The 24,364-nt window shown below is 38.6% G+C and overlaps 2 protein-coding genes across 2 annotated transcripts in view; both read right to left on the bottom strand.

Annotated features, from left to right (window-relative positions):
• Positions 1–1,205: 1,205 nt before the first annotated feature.
• On the bottom strand, positions 1,206–5,360 carry gja10a (gap junction protein alpha 10 a). The gene is made up of 2 exons (XM_028000104.1): positions 3,929–5,360; positions 1,206–1,244 (listed from the first exon to the last, which is right to left on the bottom strand). The coding sequence occupies exons 1-2, from the start codon at positions 5,327–5,329 to the stop codon at positions 1,206–1,208; spliced, it is 1,440 nt and encodes a 479-aa protein (XP_027855905.1). The 5' UTR covers positions 5,330–5,360.
• Positions 5,361–15,309: 9,949 nt separating this feature from the next.
• Positions 15,310–24,364, bottom strand: part of LOC114133936 (ankyrin repeat domain-containing protein 6-like) — a 28,562-nt gene continuing 19,507 nt past the window's right edge. Inside the window, exons 6-19 of the mRNA XM_028000095.1 lie at positions 24,030–24,134; positions 23,844–23,942; positions 23,236–23,334; positions 22,010–22,108; positions 21,586–21,684; positions 20,818–20,895; positions 20,682–20,747; positions 20,557–20,604; positions 19,007–19,138; positions 18,783–18,935; positions 17,670–17,783; positions 17,322–17,592; positions 16,884–17,035; positions 15,310–15,724 (exon numbers count right to left, since the gene is read on the bottom strand). Of these exons, the coding sequence (XP_027855896.1) occupies positions 15,509–15,724; positions 16,884–17,035; positions 17,322–17,592; positions 17,670–17,783; positions 18,783–18,935; positions 19,007–19,138; positions 20,557–20,604; positions 20,682–20,747; positions 20,818–20,895; positions 21,586–21,684; positions 22,010–22,108; positions 23,236–23,334; positions 23,844–23,942; positions 24,030–24,134 (1,731 nt within the window). The 3' untranslated portion in view covers positions 15,310–15,508. The remainder of the gene's footprint in view (positions 15,725–16,883; positions 17,036–17,321; positions 17,593–17,669; positions 17,784–18,782; positions 18,936–19,006; positions 19,139–20,556; positions 20,605–20,681; positions 20,748–20,817; positions 20,896–21,585; positions 21,685–22,009; positions 22,109–23,235; positions 23,335–23,843; positions 23,943–24,029; positions 24,135–24,364) is intronic.

Raw genomic sequence — 24,364 nt, 5'->3', positions numbered from 1 at the left:
ATAACTTTTTGAGAAAAAAAACACTAAAGTCTTCCTTCAGTCATCTGATCAAACAACTTTGCATATAGGTGGTTGAAAATGGGCTAAAAATTGGTCCAAATGTCATTATTGGCAAGTTAAATATTAACCCTGACGTAGTAGCTTAACCAGGTTTGGTATTGAGAAACTCTGGGTAAAAAGTGGAACCCATATGAGTCCTAAATATGTTTTGCAATTTGAACTACTTTCCATTATGCCTATCGAAGACCCAGGGTATCTTGTATAGATACTGTTGGGTATCTTACATAAGATACCCAACAGGTGTTGCCAAAATAAGTTGCATACAATCAACCCACATGGATTCTGAGCAAATTCCACTTAGATCCCACATAAACATGTTGGCTAGTTATTTTTCTTGCTTCAGGAGGAGTTCCTAAAATAAAATTATGCCAATTTACATTCTGACTTTACTCCATAAACATGGCTAAACAAACTGGATTTCTGGATTGAAATGCAGCTCAGTTATTGAGTTGAACATTCTGCAGCAGAATTGCCGTTCTGGAGAACTTTTGGGGCATTTGGACTTGATACCAGATAAAAAAAACAAAACAAGAAGAATCCATGTTTGGATTTTCAGCATTCCTCCTTTGCGACAGACTCTGTGTTTCTAACTTTTTACTCTGTGTACTTCTTTGTAGGTTTTGTGGACCATTTTTACCTGTTTTGTGTAACTGTTAACCGATGACTGTTATTTGCAGCTTTTTCTTTTTAAGTCTCTGAATGAGGTTTCTCTGGCTTTTGTAAAAACTGAACAACATGTCACATCTTGTTTATTTGATAAGAAAAAAAAGGTCTGACAGGAACAAAGAAAACCTGTTTTTGTAGAGAAATAAAAGCATGAGGACTGTTGATGGTGTGTTCTGGTTAAATATGTTCAAGTGGTTCTGTTCTTGTTTTAAATCTGAATGAGCTGAAGGGGTTTTCATATAAGTGACTTTGCACAGACTGAATCTGTCCTTGACGTAAAAACTCAGAGTTACACAATCAAGCAGATCCTCGTTAAGCCCGATCCTGTTGGCAGTGAAACACTCCAGCAGACTTTGTAAGGTGCCTTGAATCATCCGCTGCCTCATCATGGCCGATCCTGGCCGCATGTGACTCGGTCTGAGAATCGATGGATCGCTGATACAGTTTGTCTCCAGCTGCTGTAACTCAGCCTCGTCTCTTCACTTCTTCATGATTGAGGAAATATCCAGAAACATGCTCTGAAAGAGGCAGACACATTGGATGTTACACCACACCAGCAGACTTATCAGATCACTTTCTGGTAAACATGTTACGGGACTAATTAATGCATGGAGTAGATCGTCTGTCTGGCAGCAGGATAATGATTTTTCCAATATAGAGTCACATATACAACACAGGGAGACGAGCAGGGGTCACTTAAAGTGCTTATTCAACAACTGGACCTTTTCAAGAAGTTTTGTTTACAACCATCTGTCTCATTGTCTGTCAACAAGGAAACCAAGATTTCCCTTATTTCATCTTCTCCTAGAAGATCCTAATAGTACTTGATTCTTGCAAAGAAATCAACAGAGAAAGCTTGTTTCATCCACTAAGTCCGTCAAAAAACGCACATCTGGTAGCCTAATGTTGCTTTTATTTAGTTGATTTCACAGTAAAAATGGTGCTGCGCGGTCGGCTGCACAAACAGACAAGGATACAAACCAAACTTGGCATTTTATTGTGTAACTTTTAATGAGGAAAGATGACGGCGATGAATATCATCCGTCAATCATAATGACTGGCAGCCTTCGGTGTAACTGCGGATTTGCAGCGAACACTTTTAACAAGGTAAGAAGATTAACGTTCATATACTTCTTAAGTATGATTAGATAGATATCAAATATTGCATTATGGCGAAGATACGCGTCTAACCATAGGTAACCATGGAAACTAGGCCCCATGGTCACGTAGTCTAGCATGTATGGAAAAAACTGGTTAGCATCTCGTCTACTGTATGTTTTTAAGGCTGCTCTGGTTTAAGGGGAGACACTGTTTATGACATAGTGACATAAATCATGTGGTGTGAGTTCAGGCACAGTCTGTAATTTGATCAACACACCAGGAGGGAGGAGGTACGAGTCGGTTTCTAAGCTAGCTGTTTCAAGCTTCTGTAAATATCGCCGTCTATGAGCCCCAACCAGGTGTTTTACATTCAAAGACAAATTAGCTTGACTGGAAAAAGTTGAAGCCATGAATAAACAAGCAATAACAACTTGGGAAAACAACTTCAGGCGCTCAGTTCAATACTCCCGATCCTCTCTTCCGACATCCATCATAGCGTTGGAAGTGAATGATTAAGTGACGTAGTTGCAAAGAGTCAGTAGTCTAGTAGTTCTTTCAGGCAGTATCTGTAGGGGAAGGTTGGAATATAAATGAATGAGCGGTAATTGAACGTATGAAGCCCCAAGCCACCTATATGCTTCTCCAGCTCCATCCCATCATCACTAAGGCACAAGAGACCAAGACATTTAAACTCTTCTGATTGAAGCAGAGACTGACCTCTGATATGTAGCTCAATGTTTCCAGTTTTCAACTTTTTCTGTTTGAAAACTGTCAGCGTAGACCAGTGTTTCCCACCCTGGTTCCCTGAGGCAAGTATTAGATGTTTCTCTGCCTCAACCACACATGATTTCAATTGATGACTGATTAACAGGCTTTTGGTCAATGACAGTCATCTTAATCAAGTGTCTTATGTAAAGGAAATATCGAAAGCATGCAGGGCAGTGTGTCTTGAGGACCAGGATTGGGAAACCTGGGCTATAAGGTGGTTAGCCTCCCATCCTAAGCTGTTACAGTTCTTAGTAATTAAACAATTAAGAGGCAAAAGCAAAGTGTAGTAATTACCCCAATGTCTTACTGCTAGTTAGTTTTTGCATCACTGATTACAAATCTACACCAGAGATTCTTTGAGACCAGATTGTTCCAAAAAATTGGATCAGTACCATCTTGAAGGAAGCAGATAATTCTCATACAAGAGAACTCTATTTGACTCAAGACAGCATTACGCTGAACTGTCAGGCTGAGAGCTACAGACTTTCCTAGTTGTTGAAGGTTATCTGTGTGAATGAAATGCTCTTACAAAACCTTTACTGTGTAGAAGAAAAGAACAGTTCTCCCGATATAAACTTTCAAAAGCCATCCTCAAAGTCATACCGATAGTCTGTTTTGAGATTGTTAGTTGTTGATTTCTCTTGGCAACTTAGAGCAAGTTTCAGAGGCATATTCGTCCTTTAGTCTTTTCCATGCTGTGCTTTATTTAATGACGATATTCTTTTTGCTCTCTCAAAAAGCAAGATTGTCTCTTCCTTCTGGTTTAGTCTTTATTGACTTACAAAAGAAGATCATTTCTGTACCTTTACTTGCTCTCATCAGAGTTAGTCGTTGATTGAACCATAGTATATCTGCATTTAAGAAGTTCTTAAACGTCAACAGAACAGCTGACAAAGTAAAAACACTTTTTCCTCTGCAGTGGAGAGTATTCATGGAGGTTAAGAACCACAAACGCCTTCAAATATCTAAAATATGATTATAGCTGCCTGTTTTAATAGTAAAAAATTAAATATGCCTTGATTTACTTTAATACACACCATGGAAACCATCTTAGCACTACAGCAGAAGCTAATATTTGCCGTCTTCCTTAATGACTCTCTTTTACGGTACAGTCAATTAGTGCAAAGGAAGATGCAACATGCTCTTAGATTGGCTTCTTTGCTAATGCTAGCTATTAGCCTGTCAAATAGCATTGCGTCTTTGTATTTCAACTTCACCAACTGCATTTTCAGAGCATATTTTTGATGTGTTTCTAAAAAAAAAAACAGCCAATAGGCAAGGATCCACTGTATTGACTTCACAGATTCTCTGAACCTTTTGCATCTCTGCTTACCATTGACATTCGTCGGCCTCCGGCTGGCGGCATCATTGGCATGTCTCCCTGGAGAGATCCCAGTTCATCGGACTCCTCCGAGCTGTGCAAGGATTGGCTGGTGGAGGCGCTCATGGAGGACAGGCTTTCGGATGGAGGCCTGATCATGAAGCTGGTCCTTCTGGGGTTGGGAATCAGGAAGTCGCTGACCGCAGACTGTCGTCTTTCTTCCTCATTGATGGTTCTGATGGCTGCAGACCTTATGGTGCTCCCAGACAGCATATGGTCCAAATGGCTGGGCTGAGGATGCTGCTCCTCCTGGATTTCTGCTTGGCTGGTTGTGTCCTCCTCCACTGTGGACATGGCAGAGTTCCAGGCTGGATGGTGGTCCAGGGTCACTGTGTGGACCTCTGGACCTTCAGTGGTTTGTGGAGTTGCACAGATCTCTACAGACCTGGGTGTCATCCTTGCTGGAGGGCAGCTATAGCCGGTTTGACCCAGATGAACCAAGCTGTTGTGTCTTGGCAGATCGTGGATTGTGTAATGAAGTGGCTTCATGTCAGCCTCCTGAATCACCTTGAAGGTCTGAGTCAGAGGCCCATTGTGAGGGGAAACATGGCTCATGACACAGAGCTGTTGTAGGGATGCCTTCTTTTTGGACCTGTAGATCAGACTGTCGTCCTCAGTGTACCTCTCTCCATACAGAGTCTGTTTGATTTTACGGATGCCTAAGTGGAGAATCTCCAAAATGTTCAAGAAGAGTGAAACTCCAGCAATGATGGTCATAAAAAACATGAAGATGGTTTTTTCTGTGGGCCTGGAGATGTAGCAGTCCACACTGTTGGGGCATGGTAGCCTCTCACACCTATACAGAGGCTCCAGATGGATTCCATACAGGATATACTGGCCCAGGATGAAGCAAACCTCCACCAGAGAGCGAGTAAGGATATGGATGATGTAGGTTCTCAGCAGAGAGCCTCTAAGAGGAGCCTTCTTCACCTTCTTCTGCTCCTCCAGCTTCCTCAGCTCCTTCTCTATGCGTTTGTGATCCTCAAGTTCTGCCTCGTCCATCTCCCCCTTCAGTTGGATCCGCCGCCGGTGGCGTTCCTTCTCCAGCGCCCTGATGCAGTACAGAGCATGGCCCATGTAGACCAGAGAAGGCGCAGACACAAAAATGACCTGCAGCACCCAGTAGCGAATGAGGGAAATGGGGAAGGCCCGGTCGTAGCAGACCGCCTTGCAGCCTGGTTGGTCCGTGTTGCAGACGAACTCCGACTGCTCGTCATCCCAGACGTCCTCAGCTGCAGCTCCCAGGATCAGCATGCGGAAGATGAAGAGGATGGTGAGCCAGATCTTCCCTACGATGGTGGAATGAATGTGGACCTCTTCTAGGATGCTGCCCAGCAGGTTCCAGTCACCCATGGTCAGATTTTCACCACTTTAATGCCACATAGTCAAACTGAGGACACAAATGCAACTCGTTAGATTCAAATAGAGGTCCAGGCTCATTTTAGTTAAACAGATTAAAGCTGTAGTATGTAACTTTTATTAAAAATATCTTTTGAATACTTCTCCCAGTGATCCCAGTGTTAACTAGAAACAACTAATCAGATCCAGAGGTGGATCTTAGTGCTGTCAATCACCTCTCCCTCCTCTACCCTTGGTCTGTGCTTTGCTGCCTTTTGGGAATACTATTAGTTAGCATAGCCACTGAGATAATGGCGAATAAATGGTTGGTAAGTTGTTTTTCAACCATTAGCACAATGAGCAGCAAACAGGAGGATGATTGACAGCGCTAAGACCCGCCTCCTGGCTCTGATTGGTTGTTTTTGGGCTTGAGTCTTGCATTTCTGTAGTAGCTCAGGGAAGAGGTGGAGAAGCTCGATTTATCTGTCTCGAACTACAGTGTCACAACGTGGTGTCAGTTTTAATAATTATAGAAAATACATATTTTTGTAAAAGTTACATATTGCAGTTTTAAATCAATAATTCCCTGTTATTGAAAAAAGAGTTCCAGTTTCACTGATTATATCACATATAACGTCTAATAAATTACCAGAACTAAAGAATTATTGACTGAAAAGAAGCTCCAATATCTTGTCAAAAGGTTACTTGTGATTTAGTTTTGCCTTATTTCAAATATATTTGAAAAAAAAGGTTTTTCGTAAGATTGTGTGTTTTTGCAGTTTAGCTGGTTCAGAAAGAAACCACGGTTCATATATCTTTGAATAAACATTATGTTCTTCAGAATATGAGTTAGAACAGACATAACTGTACATGACAGAAAGTTTTCCTTGACAAAATGCTAAAAATGGAACCAGTAGTCCATGTCCTAAACACTAGATGGGTTTCAAAATAAGTATTTTATAGCTGCCATCAAGGCAAATCTTGTTTATCAACTCTAATTCTGATGTTTGATCTCAGAAGGCTAAAGCCGATTAAAAATTAAAGTGAAGTAAAATTAGCATTAGCTTCTGGGTTGGTAATTCTTTGCAAACAGACAGACAATGCTACAAAATTAATAAAGAAACATCAACTTTAAGAATCTTTTTTCCTTATTTTTATTCACTATTTAATAATTATGACATTTGTTAACATAAATGCAATCTCACGCCTTCTGATTTTAGTTGGGTTCAGAGCATTTTTTGCAGCTGTGTCCTCATCTTCCCCCAGGACCAGCACCCACTTTGCAAAACATTGCATTAAAGGATGACATGCAATAAAACACACATTTTCTTTTTTCATGATTACATATTTAGAAATCCTGCAGAGTTTCGTCACTCTTCAGAGCCTTTGTAGTTTTATTTCCAAGTCAAAAGAACTGCAAGAAAATTGTATTTTTTATTTTTCACATACATTTAAGGCCAACATTATTTATGCAGATTTAGATTTAGCGTTATCTTGTTTCTTCTAACTGCAAATAAAATTAACATTTTGGAGTGACCTTGCAAAAGTCCTGCCTTAAATCTGTGGAATAACTTGTGAAAATACCTGTGGACATTTGCAAAAAGCAGGTCAGCAATTATAAGAAGACTTTTAATGCCATTATGTCAGTAAAGCATTTCCACTGATTATTAAAAAAAAAAAAATTTTCAACACATAAAAATTTATTTTTCTATATATATTTAAAATATATTGTTTACAAAATACTTTTACATTGTCTTAGGGATGCACCGATATGAAAAGTTGGACCAATATGTTGCTTTTGTGGTGGATTCCTGATATTTAACAATATTAAATATTTTTTCATACCTTTCTGACAGCATTAAAAATACCACACCAATTACTTTTGCTTCTCTGCTGAAGTGAAACATCCCATAATTCTTTGCTGCATCATTATTACTGTAACCTGAGCAAACAAATACTATGTGATCGGCTAATATTGGTAAACATGTGAATATATTGGGATTCCTACATTGTTTCCAATCAGAAACAAACTATTTGACTGAATTAACTTAAATAAGTCTTAACAGTATTTGTCTGAACTGGATAAAAGCAAAGTTTACCAACATGATCAGAGGTAAACACTGAGGTGTTGTTGGTATATTTAATCTGCTGAAGGGGGAAAAAAACCTTCTTTTAAATAGATTTTGGCAAAAAATTTGATGAAATGACTGCTGATGAATAAATATCCCATAATCTGATGTGTTGATGGCTGGTTTGACACCACATAGGAAAGCACTGCCATCACAGGATAAAGGCGATCACTGTGAACAGCACTGTATTGATCTGCAGTGACCTTCCCTTTAAGGCCACAGCTGGATACAAACCATGTCAGTCAAACTTCCCCTCTGAGTCCCTGACTGGCTGCTGCAGTGGTCCAAGACTTTCCTTTAGGGTCTCCTCAGTTCACAGCTTCTAAACCAATTATCTTATCAGATCATGTCAGAAATAACGCTTCAAAAATGGTCACATGTGTTGTACTTTTTCACATTTTTGTCATGTTTCAAGCTTATACTTGTATTTTACAGGGATGTTATTTAACAGACAATAATGTTTCATTTAATTTAGCTGTATAAGGAAAATAATTCAAAATGTGGATGCATGTTGAGCCTTTCTGAGTCAGGACCTCAGAAATATTTTTGCTGCAAGTCTTTTCTTGAGAGATCTAAGAATTTTTTGTCCATTCCTCTTTGTAAAGCAGCTCACATTCAGTGAGAAAAGTGAATAAAATACGTAATTTCTTTTTTCATATATCCACCGCTCTCAGATATAAATTACAAATACATAGTTAACAGAAAATAAATAATATTGTTTAGATAAATCTCAAAGAAAAGCATGTTTGGCTAGAGACATCAAGACAGTTAAGGCGTAAAAAGAGAGGCAGGTGAATCAGGAAGTGTTTATTGTCTATTAACAATTATTTCAGTAATCGATTGTTATAGCGATTATTCTGATGATTAATCGATTAATCGGAAAAAATGGTTTAACCATTAACCATTTAATACCTTTTTATGCAATATTAGGAACACATTAAAAGATACAAATAAAGAAATAATTCAGTTCCTTTTTTTGAATAAGAAATTAAGTACTTTATTAACTAAAATGCAGTAAAATAGCATTTCTTTGGGGAATTTGGACTAGGACACTTGAGGCGTATTGGCTGAAACCTGTTTACCTGTTTTCAATAAAAAGTTTTTTATATACATCTTAAACATATGGTGCATATATTGTATTTTTGTACCACAAAATACAATTAGACAAAATACGTTGCCTAATTACTGCTCTGAATATTTTATTTGTTTGAGTTTGAATACACAGTTAACGATTAATCGATTACTAAATTAGTTGATTATTTCAATAATCGTTTCATCATGATTAATCCAATTAATCGTCTCAACCCTAATCCTGAACATGCAGAGGATTAAAGATTAAATGCTGGATTTTAAAATTAGATTAAAGTGCAAGAAAAAACAGGAGTATTATGATCTCTTCTGCTTGTTCCAGTTAACTGCTGCAGAGTTTCTCAACAGTTGAAGGTGAAATATGTGAAAATGGCCTTCCAACAGTCAAGAGGAAATAAAAGCAGGAACGATAATCTCAAGTTCCTGTTTTCTACACCTACTTTCCTGTTTTGGAAATATTTGGAAATAATAAAAATAAAAAATGTGTTTCGGTTGTTTTGGGTGGTAGTGATAGAGGAGTTATAGGTTGGTTGAAAACAACAAAAATATTTCTAAGTTTAATTGTCCAACTTGTCCAGTTGAAGAGAGTTCTGTTTCTTAACCAGTTTGTAATCTTTTTAAGGCATTTAATTTTCATCATCATTCTAACACATAAATATGCTTTGATTCCCAATAGGTTTTCATCCAGGATTGTTGTTTATTTAGTCTGTTCAGGTGAACGGTCAGGTCTTGGTAGATTTGCAGTTGTCACATTCTTTCAATGTTTGCTTGGAATATTGTTTTTTTAAACAAACCTGGTTAAACTATCTCCAAAACACTCTCTTAGAAAACCTCTGAGATCTTCACAGAGCATCTCAGTTACACACAGCTGGAGTCTGTTTACTAATTTGATGACTTCTACATGTTGAACAAAATAAAAACATGCATCCAAAATGTGGAGAAGCTTCAGAAAGCATGAGTATCAGAGCTCTGTAGCCCTCAGGGGAGCATCTCAGACCCCAGGTATTATTTAAATTAAACACTTTTTAAGAAAATAACTTTCTAATTGTAACATGGAATGAATGGGACTGGATGAATGACACTTGAAGAAAAATATTTGTAGACATGGCAAAAATATGACTGTTAAAAAATCACTTTTGCACTTAATATTGATGAAGGCAAAGAAATTGTTTTACAAATTGTTTGGTTTGCTTTGCTTTAGTGAGATCTGAAAAATGACTTATCAGATATGAGTACATATATAATTAATCACCATTTTTAATCTATTAAACCATACTTGATTATATCAATCTACAACCTGCAGGTGAAAATTAGCATTTTTTTGCTGTTAATGTCAATGAAATGTGGTATATTGTCTCTATGTAAATAAATAAATGGTATGAAATTCCTTTCTGTATCATACATCTCAAATATTTAAAATACTTCCACAAAATAGGATTTCTAGATAACTTTTCTTATCTGGAAGTAACTCAAATTATCCTTTAGTGTTTTAAAGAGTCATCAGTCTAAAAGACCAAATCTTGATTAAAAACATCACATCTGAAGGCTTTTGGTTTGAGATAAAGGTGAGGGGAAGCCGTCCAGGTAAACCTCTGCTGAGGAAAACATTGACAGATCACTTGTTGGAAAGCTTGGGGGGGTCGACCTTCATAGTTGAGCTGTGTGCTGGATGTTATATAATCTGCTGCTGCTCAGTTTCACCAACAGAAGCTTCGGTTCGGCTTTGAACCTCAGTTTAATTTACTTTTATTGGAAGAGCTGCAGCTTTTGGTTCAGCTTCAACGATCAAAAAAACAAACGAAACCTAAACCTGAAAGTAAATTGTTTCTAAATCCCAACGCAATGGAAAAGGCTTTCTCAAAACTCCTCACTTGTGTTTTTTTCTTTATTTAAATGTTGGCAGTTTGTCTTAAGTTTTCTCAAATGGTATAAAAGGAGTTTTCTGCAGTGCTTTGGCCCTCAGGGCCACCGTAGTATGAGCTTTGTTTGGGCAGTGGATGACGTAAGGTCAGTGGTTGAACTAAGATGCTGCAACAGTTGGAAGAAAACATCAAAACCTTTTTTAAAAATAGCAGGAATCAGTGCCTCAGTGTTCACCTTGTCTTCTCTGCTTCCTCTAAACATCTAACATCACAACATGACACAAACATGCAAACAGCAGCTTACATCTCACAGGTCCTCTGTCCCTCTGGGCCTCCATGTGAACGGCATCGTGTTGGTAATTCCTGGGAAAACGCCAATTAGGGATGCTTCTACCCCATGGGGCTGCTCGGTTCTCCCTGGGTTCTAATCCTGAGCGGCCGTGCCGTTCTCTCTGCCGTGCGGCTGTGTGTCGGTGTGTGTTGGGAACGCTCTGCCGTGTTACATGCAGGGTTCACAGGATGTGAGCATTGATCAACTGCTGCCGGGACACTGCCCCCACCCTGCTCCCTGCTCCCATGGCAGGGGTGCCAACTCCGGTCCGGACCGTCGATACGGGCCTCAGAGACACTGAGGTACGTTTATCACTCGCATCCTGGAGATTCACCTCAGCCAGGTGAAGTTCTGAGCTCAGATTTAATCTGAGTGACAGGAAATATGAAAAAACTGACGATGCACTGCAAAAACACAAAATCTTACCAAGTATTTTTGTACTGCAAATATCTTGGAACAATTGAAATAAGACAAAACTAACTCGCAGTGAACTATTTAGCAAGATAGATACAAAAAGTATTTGTTAAACAGGCAGATTATTTCACTTGTAACAAGACATTTTCAACTCATTTTCATTTTGGGTCGTATCAAAAATCTAAATGTTCTTAAAGGGCCGGTTGTGCCAGAATGTATTTATTGATATTTTAAACTGTTAAAATATCAATAAATAAACAAATAGCTGTTTCTGCATGATTTTATGATTGTTTTAGGGATTTTGTGGTGCCAATTTAGAAATGTTTGTAAGAATTTTTTATGATATTTTCTCTAATGTATGATGTGAAATGTGATTTTAATTACTTGCCTATCAGTTATGGACTATAACTCCATTTTGGTCAATAAATGTGCAGTAAAATCAGAAAGAAATGTGGAGATTTGTTGATTTTGTGTGAACTTTGCAGATCTGTGAAAAACTGGAGCAACTTATTGATGTAATTTGGAGTCTGTAGGGCCACATAAAAATCTACGGCGGGCCAAATTTGGCCCCCAGGCCTTGTGTTTGACACATGTGCTATAAGTGAAATAATTTGCCAGTAAACTATTATTTATTTTTAATTAAAATTTGATCTGAGAAACAAAAAAGAAAAGAAACAGCAGTTGTTAAAATCTGAGAAATTAGAGCATTAAATGGCCTCTTCTGACAAGAAATGTAAAAAAAAATTACATAACATTATGTAGCTACTGCAAAAACATTAAATCTTACCAAATATTTCTGTCTAGTTTCTAGCGCAAATATTGTAATAAACTTGAAATGAGACCAAACTAACTAACTAACTTTTCAGCAAGATATAAGAGCTTGTTTAAAGTCGAAAAATCCTTGATATTGATGAAAAAGTACTACTTCTACTGGCAGATTAATAATAAATGTACAGTTAAATGTCTCATGAAATAATGAGAAAAATGTCAATCATTTTTAAAGAAAAAAAAAAGTATAGTGATGTTATACTCTATTTATATTTATTTTTTTAATAAATAGAGGGAAATAACTGTTTTTTTGGGTCTCAGGCTGAAAAGTTTGGGGACCCTGATCTAAAGAAAGATGCATTTTCATCAATAATGAAGCCTCATTGAGGTTTCAAATGACACTGCATTAAATGCTCAGACAGGAAGTGATTAATTATTGCATCTCTAGCTGCAGCTGACCACAGAGACGATCAACGTGTTCCTGAAATCCCGTGATGAGCTCAGACTAAACCTTGCGTCCTGCTGTGCGCTGAGCCCTCCATCACTGTACAGCCACATGTTCCAGCTCGGTCTGCATGAAAACGACCAGCTGTGCCTGCAGGGCCTTTAATTAGGTTTCCATCGCGCCCCCATGCGGTCGATGCAGCATTGATTTGATTTTCCCTTCAGAAGCTGCGGTGTGGTCGCTGAGGCCCGACGCCAGATGTCACACCAGGATCATTGGGTTACACAACCAGAGCCCCGCCCACTGGACGGAAGCCCCGCCCACCCATTCTCTGCGCTGTAATCTCAGATCATAAAAAAAAAAACCAACTGCATTTGGAACATGCACTCATACTGAGGCGTATTAGGAAAAGGAGAAAAATTCCGCAAAAAAAACTCAGACATTTCTGAGTTTGAAAAGTTAAACAGTTGCTAGAAAAAATATCTGAAATTTTTAGATTCATGTCAGAAATTTTCTAGAAAAGATTAAAAAATTTCTGAGTTTGAAAAGTCAGAATTTGTAGGAAAAAAAAATATATATATTTTTTTAATGAATCTAAGAAATTTTCTAGGAAAGACATGGACATTTCTAACTTCCAAAAACTAAAAAGGCAACACCATAGTAGATATAATTATTATGGACTTCGAATTTTATCGCAACATTTTGTGTTGCAGTTAAAAATGATGACAAAAAAATATTGCTTTATATTTAGGTTACTGCATTTCCCAGCATTCATATCACCACAGACTTAAATACTGTTTTGAAAAAATTCCCATTTGAAATGAGCTTCTTCAGGACGCCACGTACTGTAAGATATATGGTTTATAGCAATAAGATGCACACAGTAACCAGATTTACTGACTTCAGTGGAGAGAATTGCAAAAATAAATGTATTTTATTTTTTATTTTACATAATTGGCTGAAATCCATAAAGACAATAATTAATCAAAATTCTTATGAATACAATAGTTGATAAACGACACAATAAATTCCCACCTTTGCCTCACAGAATGATGCTACCACCATCTTTCACCATTAGGGTGCTGAGTTAGATTTCTGCCTCATGTAACGTTTTGCAAGTAAGCCAAAAAAAAAATATTTTTACCTTCTCTGACTAGAGGACAACTTTAAAAAAAATTACACCACGTGTGTTTTCTTTCAGCAAAATGTTTTCTTATCGCCATAAAAGGTCAAATTTTGGCAAATAGTTTTAGTTTTGAGAGGTTATTGGCCCATCAGTCTGGGCGGGCGGCCATGTTTTGGTGTGTTCTACTTATTTTCAGGAGTTGGATTGAAAATTGCATTCATTATTTCTCATTCCTCCTCCTGCAGGCCACACGGTGGCGCAGTTCGTACTGTTGTTTTGCAGCAAGAAGTTTCCAGGTCTGAATCACAACCAGTGATCTTTCTGAATGGACTTTGCTTTTTCTCCCCGTGCGTGGGCAGATTTCCTCCAGGTACTCTGGCATCAGCATGGAGGGGATGATTTTCCTGCTGCAGTGCTTAATATCTACACCGGGATAATATCTACATGTGAGCAAATCTCTATTGCAGCTGAATGTCCCGAACTCACCTGCTCAGGTCCAATACTGTTTTTCCCCGCTCCGCAAAAAAACAATGACAGATACTGGTCAGTTTGGATCCGACCCGATAGGACCAAAATAAAGGAGAAAAAACCCCATAAAAACGTAGCGATCTGTCAGACTACATTTGCAAAGTTTTTAAATCAAAAATGTGATGGCGGTGGCTCAGATTAAACTTTAACTATCGCTTAATGAATCACAGAGGACAAATATTTACCTACTTTATTTTGTGCAGTTTTTATTTATGCATTGAGCAAAGTTGTGTTGTTCCACAGAAAATACAGAAACAAGGTTACTAGGAAAACAAAATCTTCTCTGCTTCGTGTTTCTGCAGAGATAACCAAATAATCAACATAAAATACAGTAAAACATTGCTCTACACTTGTCTCAGCTCATTATCACGAGGAGGAGAGTATGCATCAGGCTGTGATGAAAGAAAAACAGTGACCACACAACTTGAAATATTCACAATTTTATTTTATTTTTTTACATAGACCAACACTCAGAGGGTTTATTTATTTTTCTGAAGGTTCCTGTTGACACTTGATGGAGTGGATTATGAGAAACTTTCTGGGATTTTACAAAGTCTGAAGAGTTTGTCACAATTATCCAGGGGAACTATCATACTAAATTCACATTTTGCATGTTTTTATGCTTCCATTTGGGTCTCAACTAATTTAAAAAACAACCAAAGACAAGGTTTTTCCCCAGAAAACTTTCTAAGCCCGGTGGTTGGGTACAAGGGCAGTCATTCAATCAGCGACTCGTTGTGTTTTTGAGTTAAAAATGTTTAAAGCTGACAGGAAATTTGAAAATATTGCTTGATAATTGTGTGTTATTGAAAAATTGGAAGATTAATACCTGAACACCAAGTATAAAGTCTTAAAAATGCAAACATTAAAATAAAATAAAAAAAATACATAAGCAATACTTAGCCTGGTGGGGGCACAAGTAAACACTGGCAGCCCGCCAGGCTTATAATACACTGGGGGAAACCCTGCCAAGTGGTTAAAAAACACCCAACCTTTTTTGGCAATAAGTTAATGCTTTATGGTGTCTAGAAAATGAGCCGTTTCAAAAAACCTCCCAATTGTTAAGTCGTATTCAAGAAGTAACTGCTAGGTAACTAAATGCTACCTAGCCAACCCCAGCCCGTCACCTACCAAATGAGCTCCAGCACATTTGGTCAGCTGGTTTTACCGCTGTACAATGGCTGCTGCAAAACATAAGTGTTTTATTGTTAATTTACCATCCAGAAAACACTTTCTGCATTTTTTTGTGTGCAGGAGGCTCCACTTCTGCCTTTCAAAGCTGAATGGTTGTATAATTGCACATCTATTTGTTCTAAAAGGAGCTCAAAACAGGCAGAAATATCTAAAACTGATTTTGTGCAAAAATGTGATGAACATCCCCTTTGAAACCTCATCTACTGGAGACAAAGTGAAATCCATCAGGATCAGCTTTTACTCTCCTGATAATAAAACCATACAAACGTGAAGCTAAATTCTGCTGGCAGACCTTTTTGTATCAACACTCAATTAAAATCTGATTTCTTCGGTCTCAGGAAGCTCTCTTTCTCCTCATTGGTCTGCAGCCGGTGAAGCTCCTCCTCCAGCTCTCTGATTCGCTGCAGCATCTCCTTCCTCTCCGCCCGGGCCCTGAGCTCCGACTGGAACTCCACCTCCAGGATCTTCCTGGAGCACCAGCGCTCCAGCTGAGCCGACACGGCGTCAAAGAACTGCTGAGTCACCTAAAGTAAAAACACAGCTTCAGTTAGTCAGCAGAATTTCACTGGCTGGTCCTCAAGGTCCGCTGTGCTTCATGTCTTGATTGATTCAAATGACTGCTTTAGAGCTGCTTAGCTGAAGTACTGCAAAAATGTGTCAATTATAATTTATTTAGGTAAGATGAGGTATCAATAAAGCACCTAAAACATGCAGAAAATTTGGCCCTGAGGACCAGAACGGAGACCTGCTGGGTTTGATCAAACTATATCTATGTGTTAGAATGGCCTAGTCAAAGTCCACACCTCATATGAATACGAGGTTCAAGTGGGGATCAAAATTGCAACATGTTATGTTTTCAGCTGCTGCAGTTCGCGTTCTCACTGCACTGTCAAACAACCCGAACTAATTAAAAAAAACTGTTCCCCCACTCGCCTGTGGTGGCGCTGCAACAAGAACTACTGAAGAAAAGAAGAAGACGACATGCGTGTAACTTCTACCTTTGCTAAATTAATCAAAAATGGAGTACCATCAGATTTTAGCGTTGGTAGGATTTCACTTTTGTCTTTGATAAAAGACCATGAACAATTTCTCTTGCTAGCGCTAGTCTCTAACGTTTGTTTTGGTTGTATTTACCCAGAATGCCCTGTGCTATAGTCCACTTCCTGCTTTTGCTGTGGTTCACACATGTATTTGAACCGTAACAAAGTTCACTTCTATACAGGGTTTGGTTCGAGTACAAACCAAGGTTTGGTTCAGTTGAAGAGAACTCTGGAGGCCCATGGAGATCAGGAGTCAGGAGGTGGACTACGGCGCAGGGCATTCTGGGTAAATACAACCAAAACAAACATGCAAGTTTGGAACTAGAGGGAAAAGTGGCTCATTGTCTTTTGCTAAAGACAAAAGAGAAATCATACAAACGCTAAATTCTGACATCACTCAATTTTTGTTTACATTTCGTAAAGAAGGAAGTTGCGCTCATGTTTTCTTCTTCTTGTTTTCTTCAGTGGTTCTAGTTTCAGCACCACCACAGGCGAGGAAGGGAACAGGTTTTTAATTAGTTTGGGTCGTTTGACACAGCGTAGTGAGAAAGTAAACCGCACCAGCTCAAAATGTAACAAATGTTGTAGCTTTAGTCCTTAAATTGAACTGAATTCCCAATCTAAAATCAATTGGGAATCTCACCTCTACGGCGTGCAGGTGTTTCCTCTCCTGAATGAATGTGGGCTCAGCAGGTCGGTCCATGAGGAACTCCAGAGTCATGGTGTCATTCTTGGGGCCCCAGACCTCTTCCTGTGGGCCGGTGCTGGTGCTGCTGGAGCGTTCCTCTGTGTAATCTACAAAGACAGGAAGGTTCTGCAGTACTGCTGAGAGCCAGGAGGGGGCAGAAGAGACTGTGGAGAGGTCCATTGAGCTTTCTGGGTTCTGATCTGTCATTGAGGAAAAGTAATTTATATTTTTGTTGTTTTAGGTTTGTGCTCATCTATGTGGTGCCGTTTGTAAGGTTACACAGTCAAAAATGTGTAACAGCAATAATTTGGCCTAACATATAAAAAAGGAGGATTATTTTCCTAGGTAATATTTTCACCATGGTATTTATTAATTTATAAATGTCACACGTACCTGCACACCTGTCCACCTTCATCTCGAAGTAGGTTCTGGCCCCGGTTGGTTCGGCCAGCCTCAAACTCTCAGATCCTCTTGGTCTCAGGGTGCTGGCGGACACAGAGGGGCTGCTGTCTCCAGAAAACAGCAGCGGCACCGACTCCAGATCCGTTTCTGCTGCGGACGGAGACAGCAGCAGGTTCTGGTAAATGGTCTCAGCTGGAACCGAGATGTCCAAGTCCTCCAGCAGAGACAGACACCAGCTCTTCAGTTCATATCTCAGAGCATCCTAGAGACGGAGCAAAGAGCTGCTAAACGCCTTCACATCCAGCAGATAAGGTGCTGAACTGGGTCAGATGACGGTACCTGGTTCATCAGAACTTCTGCTCGGTCCTGTGCTGCTCTCTGCTCCATCCTGGATGTAAGGCTCCTCCTCTCAGATGCTGCTTTCTCCTGGATCAACATCTCCAACTTCCTGAGCTTTTCAAAGAAACAAAGCAGACGAAGGCGTAGCAGCCTAGCAATCTTTTGAATCTACAGATATTCATGGATTTGGGCAATCAGATTGATCCAGTTTACTCAGAACTGGGATATTCAGCTGGAATGACGTTACAACTTGTAAGTAGACTTTGCGTTTCAATATGGCCGCTCCTTGCATCAACAGTTTTAAGATGTGGTGGAAATGTATTTATTTACAAGACACAAATGTAAAAGTGTTTCTAAAATTAATGTTTCATGTCGTGCCTGAAACTCTAAATGCAAAAAATTTAAAATGGTGTTTGCTTAAGGAACGTTATCATGTAACTAATATTAGGATCACGCAAGGAAAATAAAATGTAATAAATTTACAACAATAAAGTCATGAAATTATGTGAATAACATCCATATATATCAACTTATTTCTTTTCTTTATGTCTTTATTTTGAACATGATAGCTGTATAAAATTACAGACATAAAGAAGGGAGAGACATATTTTTTGTAGCCACAGAAATTTCACCATTTTCAAAAAGGAGAAGGAAGAAGTAGAAAAAAAAAAACTTAGGAAATCCTACCCATGAACTCATATTTTGGTTTCAAAATGGACCCTCGTTATTAAATACATAAAGTAGGGAAATCTTAACTTACTTAGAAGTTACACAAGTTAGTAGTAAGACTTTTACGCAGCAAGTATATTTGAGTCTAAATATAATTTTATTTAAATTTATATGCACCCTTATATAATTTTACTCCTTATAAACATTCCTGCTCAGATATTTTAATACTTTGTTCTCGTAATTTTATTTAAACATTTTCTATTAGCATGACACTAATATAAAGTAAAATGATCTTCCTAAGAGTGATTGGAAACAACGTTTATGGACGCCGCCATGTTGAAATTCTGACTTCTTAACGAGAACGTTGTTACTTCAGTTCTGACATCAAACCCAGATCTGAGTTCCCAATTCCCACGTCACTGAAACGCATCATTAGAGGCTAACCTGGTGTTTGTTGCGGCGCTCCATCCTGTCCATCTGGCCGTGCAGCTCCTCCTGGACATTCAGGATCTGCAGCCTCAGCTCCTGCTTTGTTGTCGTGAGATCACCCTGCAGCTTCTTTATGAGAGACTCGCAGATGCAGCCGCTGGCAGGAGCCTAAAAGGAAACGGAGATTCACTCAATCTTCTCCTGAGGAACTTATAAGTTCTGAACTGGACTGAACCAACCTGCCGCACTCTGCCCTCCCTGTCTCTGTACAGAGTGTACAGCTGAAAGGTTTTTCCACCCTCATCCCAGAACTCGTCCTTCTGCGATTTACTGTGTTTCCTTCCTGAGGTGAGATCTTCTGCATCCAGTTCCTGCAGAGACGTCAAAGTCTCACTGCTTGCAGGATCGTGTCACAGTTAGGGTTAGGAAGGGAGTTTATTCTCTGCGTTTTAATGAGTTGGTTTTGAATTCAGAGGTGGAAATGAGTCCAGAGTCTCAAGTCAATTAAAAGCATGCAAAATCGAAGTTGAGTCTAACGTGAACAAATGCTTTGAACCAAGTCTCAGGTTGTAAACTCAGAATTTTTAGCCATAAACATGTAAGTTGTTATTTGGCTGAACTTCAAAATTATCCTTTTTTATTGTATTTCAGTGCTTGTTTATCTTTTACTATAAATAACCCAAGTTTCTGCACAATATTAGAAAAACTGACATTGCAATTTTTTTCTGATCTTGAGATATACAGTACAGACCAAAGGTTTGGACACACAGTTGTGTCCAAACTTTTGGTCTGTACTGTATATTACAATACAGAAAAATAAAAAAATGTTAACTTGAATATCAACTTAAGTTTATCATCTTGTTGACAGTAAACCTGCACTGATCTTCCATATTTTTTGTGAATGTTACAAGTATGATTTTTGGGTGAATTTGAGTTATTCCTATTAAGGCTACACAATATTTGAAAGTCTGAAGATTTTCTAGGGTATTTATTGTAATTTGAGTTTCTCAACTGGTTTAAAGGGGCACTGTTATGTGAAATCAACTTTTTTGAGGTTTGCATCATGTTGTAATGTTATTCCTTAATCAAAAACATACTTGGATTGTTTGTTTTGATTCTTTCATGCATATTTGAGAAACCATTTAATCGCCATGATAACCATTCAGCTGTGTAAAACGACTCAGGGGACAAAGCCCCGCCTTTTACACGCAGTTCCTCCTCAGAGCTGCAGTTTCCAATCTTCTGAGCTTCCATATTACAGAACACTCTTCCCCATTAACTCTTCGACTCAGTTCCTTCAGACTAGCCAGCAGCAATTAGCAAACAACTGATAGAACTGCTGAGCTCATTATAGAAGCTACTTCTCAGTGAAACGCTGGTTGTTGTTAAAGGGTTAATAGAGGAGCCACGTTGTGGTTATTTTGAGAAAGAGCAAGAATTTTTAAAGAGACAAAAGCCCAATTTCAAGGTGTTTAAATTACAAAGTCAAATTTACTTTTAAGTCATATTTTTTTTTACATATAGCATTTTTATAACAACTAAAAGTAGCGTGGTTACTTGATTGTGTTGTAAAATGGCACTATGTGTCTGGAGAATATGTAATACTGCCAATTTAAAACTAAAACAATCAAATAGGCCTCCAGTCCAAGAGGTGGAACTGCTTTTGGTTCGTAATTTTTTTCCTGTGGTTCTGATTTCTAAGTCATTTGGCTCCAGCCTAATCTAAGTCATGTGACTCTAATCTGACTCGAGTCCAAGTCGATTGACTCTGATTCAGCTCATGACTCACCTTACCGTCTGATCTGGGTTCTGTTTGCTCCATCTTCAAGGCGCCGACCTGGAAACCAGAGAAAAAAAATGCTGCAAAGCTCCTCAAATGATTCTGAACCCGATCCTAAACTTTCTGTTTCTTACTTTGGCGGGTCGAGTTGGCGCTCTCAGTCTGGGCTTCCTCATCGTCTTTCTCCTCATGTAACGTACCTGAAGAGAGGAACACTCGTTCTGGTGACATGTTTTGATATAATATTGATTAATAGGTGAGTTAAAGAACCTGAGGAACTTTGGAGAGCAGCAGAGCCACATGTTTGCTCTGGTGCTCCAGCGCTTTATCCAGCGCTGTTTTTCCTGCCTGAAGGAGGAAAACATGTCAGCCAGGAAACACTTCAACTCTGATATGAATTCATCTGGATCAGCTTTAGATGTTCCAATGTTCGTCAGTTGAAGTTACCAATATAACTAAAGCTAACAAAGTAACAAAAACTGAAATTGAAAAAAACATTTTTATTAACTGCAACAAATAAAAACGGTAATTAATGGTGGAAAACTATAAGTAACTGTAATTATGTTGTGTTTGTAAAACTAACTAAAACACACTGAAGTTATAGACAGAATTTCCTTTATGAATCTATTTATTAGCTTTTCAGAATGATGAGAAATTTATTCTTTACCCACACAAGCAGTTTACGTCGGCTTTTGGCAAGTAGTCCACAAAAGGGCAACAGCAAAAGTTGGGATAAATCACCAGTCATTTGGTTGTTCAACATTTAATATAGTTTTTGAAATTTATTCCTTGTAGTATTCATTTCCCAATTGATGTATACAGAATCACAATACAACACTGACCTTCTTCATTTCTTCACCTAAAAATTAACCAAATATGAAAAAACTAAAACTACTATTGTAGGAAGTAAATGCTAAACTAAAACAAAATTATATTTAACTAAGATTGACTCATAAATGCTAGCAAACTAATTAAAACTGGCTGAATTAGACAAAAGTCATAATGAAATAAAACTAAAGTATAATGAAAAACTCTTACGTTGTTCCGGACTCTCACATTCAGACCGGCTGACAGTAAAAGCTGAACAGCCTTCCTGTGGTTCAGAGCTGCTGCAACGTGAAGAGCTGTGTCTCCAACCTGCAGTCCAACAGAACCAGAACCAAAGTAAGAATAAAAACATTTTATTGCCTAAAATGAAATAGCATGGCATTCATTTAATGTAGTGTTGATTATCTGTAAAATATATTTACAAAAAAAGGGTTTTCTAATTTTTAAATACAAATATATGTATTTTTTGTACAATTTTAACTTAATTATTGCTTTGAATATGTTGTTCTTTCAGCAAATTACCCATTTAAGACTGCACCAAAATTTAATTGATTACTAAATTAGCTGAGGATGATTCCAATAATCGATTGATGTTGAATTGTCTTTAAGTCTCAGGAAAAATGCATGCTGTCACCTGGTTGGTCTCATTCAAGCGGCACCGCGACCTCAGCAGGATCTTCAGCAGGTTCAGGTTGTTGTAGCGAGCAGCCACATGCAGACAGGTATCGCCCACCTGAAGCAGCAGCACTGGTTTTATTTGACTGGGACGACTGGAAACAGAAATGCTTCTTTTGTTGTCCTAAATAATTTTATTTTTTATTTATATGTATATTTTTTTCAATTTATTTTTTAAAAATGGGGCATTAGCCGGCTCCAGTAGCCTCAGACTACTACACTAACAAACTCATTATAAAGGAGTAAAGGGGGAATTAAAGCTGCAGTATGTAACTTTAATAAAAAATATTTTTTACTTGTTTGCTAAAATTGTTACTATGTCGTGACAGTATTGTATGAGACATATAATCTGTGAAGAAATCAAGCTCCTCTAAACAACCAATCAGAACCAGGAGGACGGTCTTAGCGCTGTCAATCATGCTTGTACATGCACTGCTCAGCAGCTTAAATATTCTCATTCCCATAAGTGACATATTTCTGGCTTTTAATGATTTGCTAGAACCACTATATATCTTTTAGATGGAAAGATACATCAAACAGCAATTATAAACTTAAAAAAGATTCATAGCAAGTTTATAAATTATTTTTTCCTATTTACATGTAAATACATGACCAGCAAGAAGGATGGTCTTAGTGCTGTCAATCATGCTAGTATATGCACTAGTATATGCACTGCTCACAACCTCCCATCTTCCCTCCCACCCTGTGCTCTGCTACACTACAACTTCTTAGCCTGCAGTGAATGCTAGCGCTAGTTAGCATAGCCACAAATGATGGTTGATAAGGAGATTTTCTGGAACATTAAGTTGTTTTTCTGCACATTAGCATAATTAACAGCACTAAGACCCTCCTCCTGGCTCTGATTGGTTGTTTCTGATCGGGGGCGGGGCTAATAATAGCACTGGGAGATTGTTTCACAGATGGTTCATCTCATATTAAATAAAATTTATACTGAAGCTTTAAGCAGCTGGTTGCAATTTGAAATCTATAATAATGGTTTAGTAATTTTGACTTTAGGTTGATGAGTAAGTTGAACAGAGTTAGCATAACAGCACAGTTAAGCTATGCTAAGCTAACGAGGCTAATCGTGCGACTAGAAAACAAATCTTCTGCATAGTTTGTCCATGCTAACCAGATGCATGTGTTTTATTTGGGAAAATAAAAGGTTCTGTTATCTTTTCCCACCTTGTTCTTGGCGTCGGGATTTGAACCTCCGAGCAGCAGGAGCTGAGCGGTGGGAGCGTGTGCGTTCTGGCAGGCCAGGTGAAGCGCCGAGTTTCCTGCCTGAAACACTCAGAACAAAACCGAGACCTGAACCCTGGGCGGTCATTTCAGTTCCTGCTGCAGGTAGAGATCAGAAATCACTTCACAGTCGGCCTGAGAGGCTCTGCAGGAATAAGTGAGGATGATTGGCGGGGTTATTTCGGTCAGAACAAACCCCCGCTGATTGGCAGGTTAATTTAAGAACAACTGCATCAGATTGGTGTTCTGCTGGTCCAATCAGAGGCTCAAGTAACAGAAATGTCGGATTATCAAAGCCTTGACTTTATTCAGTAAAAATATTACACAATCATGTTTGGAAAACCGCAACCCCAGGATTATAATCTCTAAACTGAAAACAAGATGGATGTTTACTGAACTCTAAAACTTCAGACTCAGGAGCTGATCTGATAGATTTTCCAGCTTTTTCCTCCCCTTCAACAATAGAGGCTTTATTGTTCTTTGTTGTGGAAATCTCAGAGTTGAAAATTCAGTCTCTCCGTCTCTGCTGAGACGAGTTTTCCTCTAATTACCTTGTTCTTGACGCGCACGTCAGCGCCAGCCTTAACGAGCAGTTTGACGCACTGTGTGAATCCGTGCCAGGACGCCTCATGGAGCGCCGTGTTTCCAAGCTCAAACAAACAGAACATGGCAGTCAGAATGGAGGAACGTGTTCTGTAGCACTAAACAGAACTGGTGATCTGATGACCAGAACTTACTGGGTCCTGCAGGTCCACAGCGCAGCCTCCAGCGATCAGAGCGGCCGTGGTCTCGCTGTTCCCCACCATGGCGCTGCGGTGGAGAGCCGTCTGACACCCGGAGCTCTGAAACAAAAACCACCACTCTTCTAAACCAAGCCTGATCCATGAATGTCAAAGATTTCACAGTAAATTATATTTATACATGATAACCAGATGCACACATGAATTTATGCGCCTGAAAGACAAAAATGTGTCAAAATATTTGTGCCTTTATATAGCTTTAAAGGGGAACTATTACTCAAAATTCATATTTTGCACATTTTTTACTTAAATTGGGGTCTCTACTGCTTTTT

The sequence above is a fragment of the Xiphophorus couchianus genome, chromosome 19, assembly GCF_001444195.1.
Source record: "Xiphophorus couchianus chromosome 19, X_couchianus-1.0, whole genome shotgun sequence".
Classification (NCBI taxonomy): domain Eukaryota; kingdom Metazoa; phylum Chordata; class Actinopteri; order Cyprinodontiformes; family Poeciliidae; genus Xiphophorus; species Xiphophorus couchianus.
The sequence above is the reverse complement of the archived record's forward strand: the minus strand, read 5'-3'. Positions and strand labels throughout refer to the sequence as shown.

Coding starts and splice junctions, on each gene's coding strand:
- gja10a (XM_028000104.1), bottom strand. CDS start 5,329: ATGGGTGACTGGAACCTGCTGGGCAGCATCCTAGAAGAGGTCCACATT. Junction 1,245..3,928: donor GAGGCCGACGAATGTCAATG/GTAAGCAGAGAT, acceptor TGCCTCTTTCAG/AGCATGTTTCTGGATATTTC.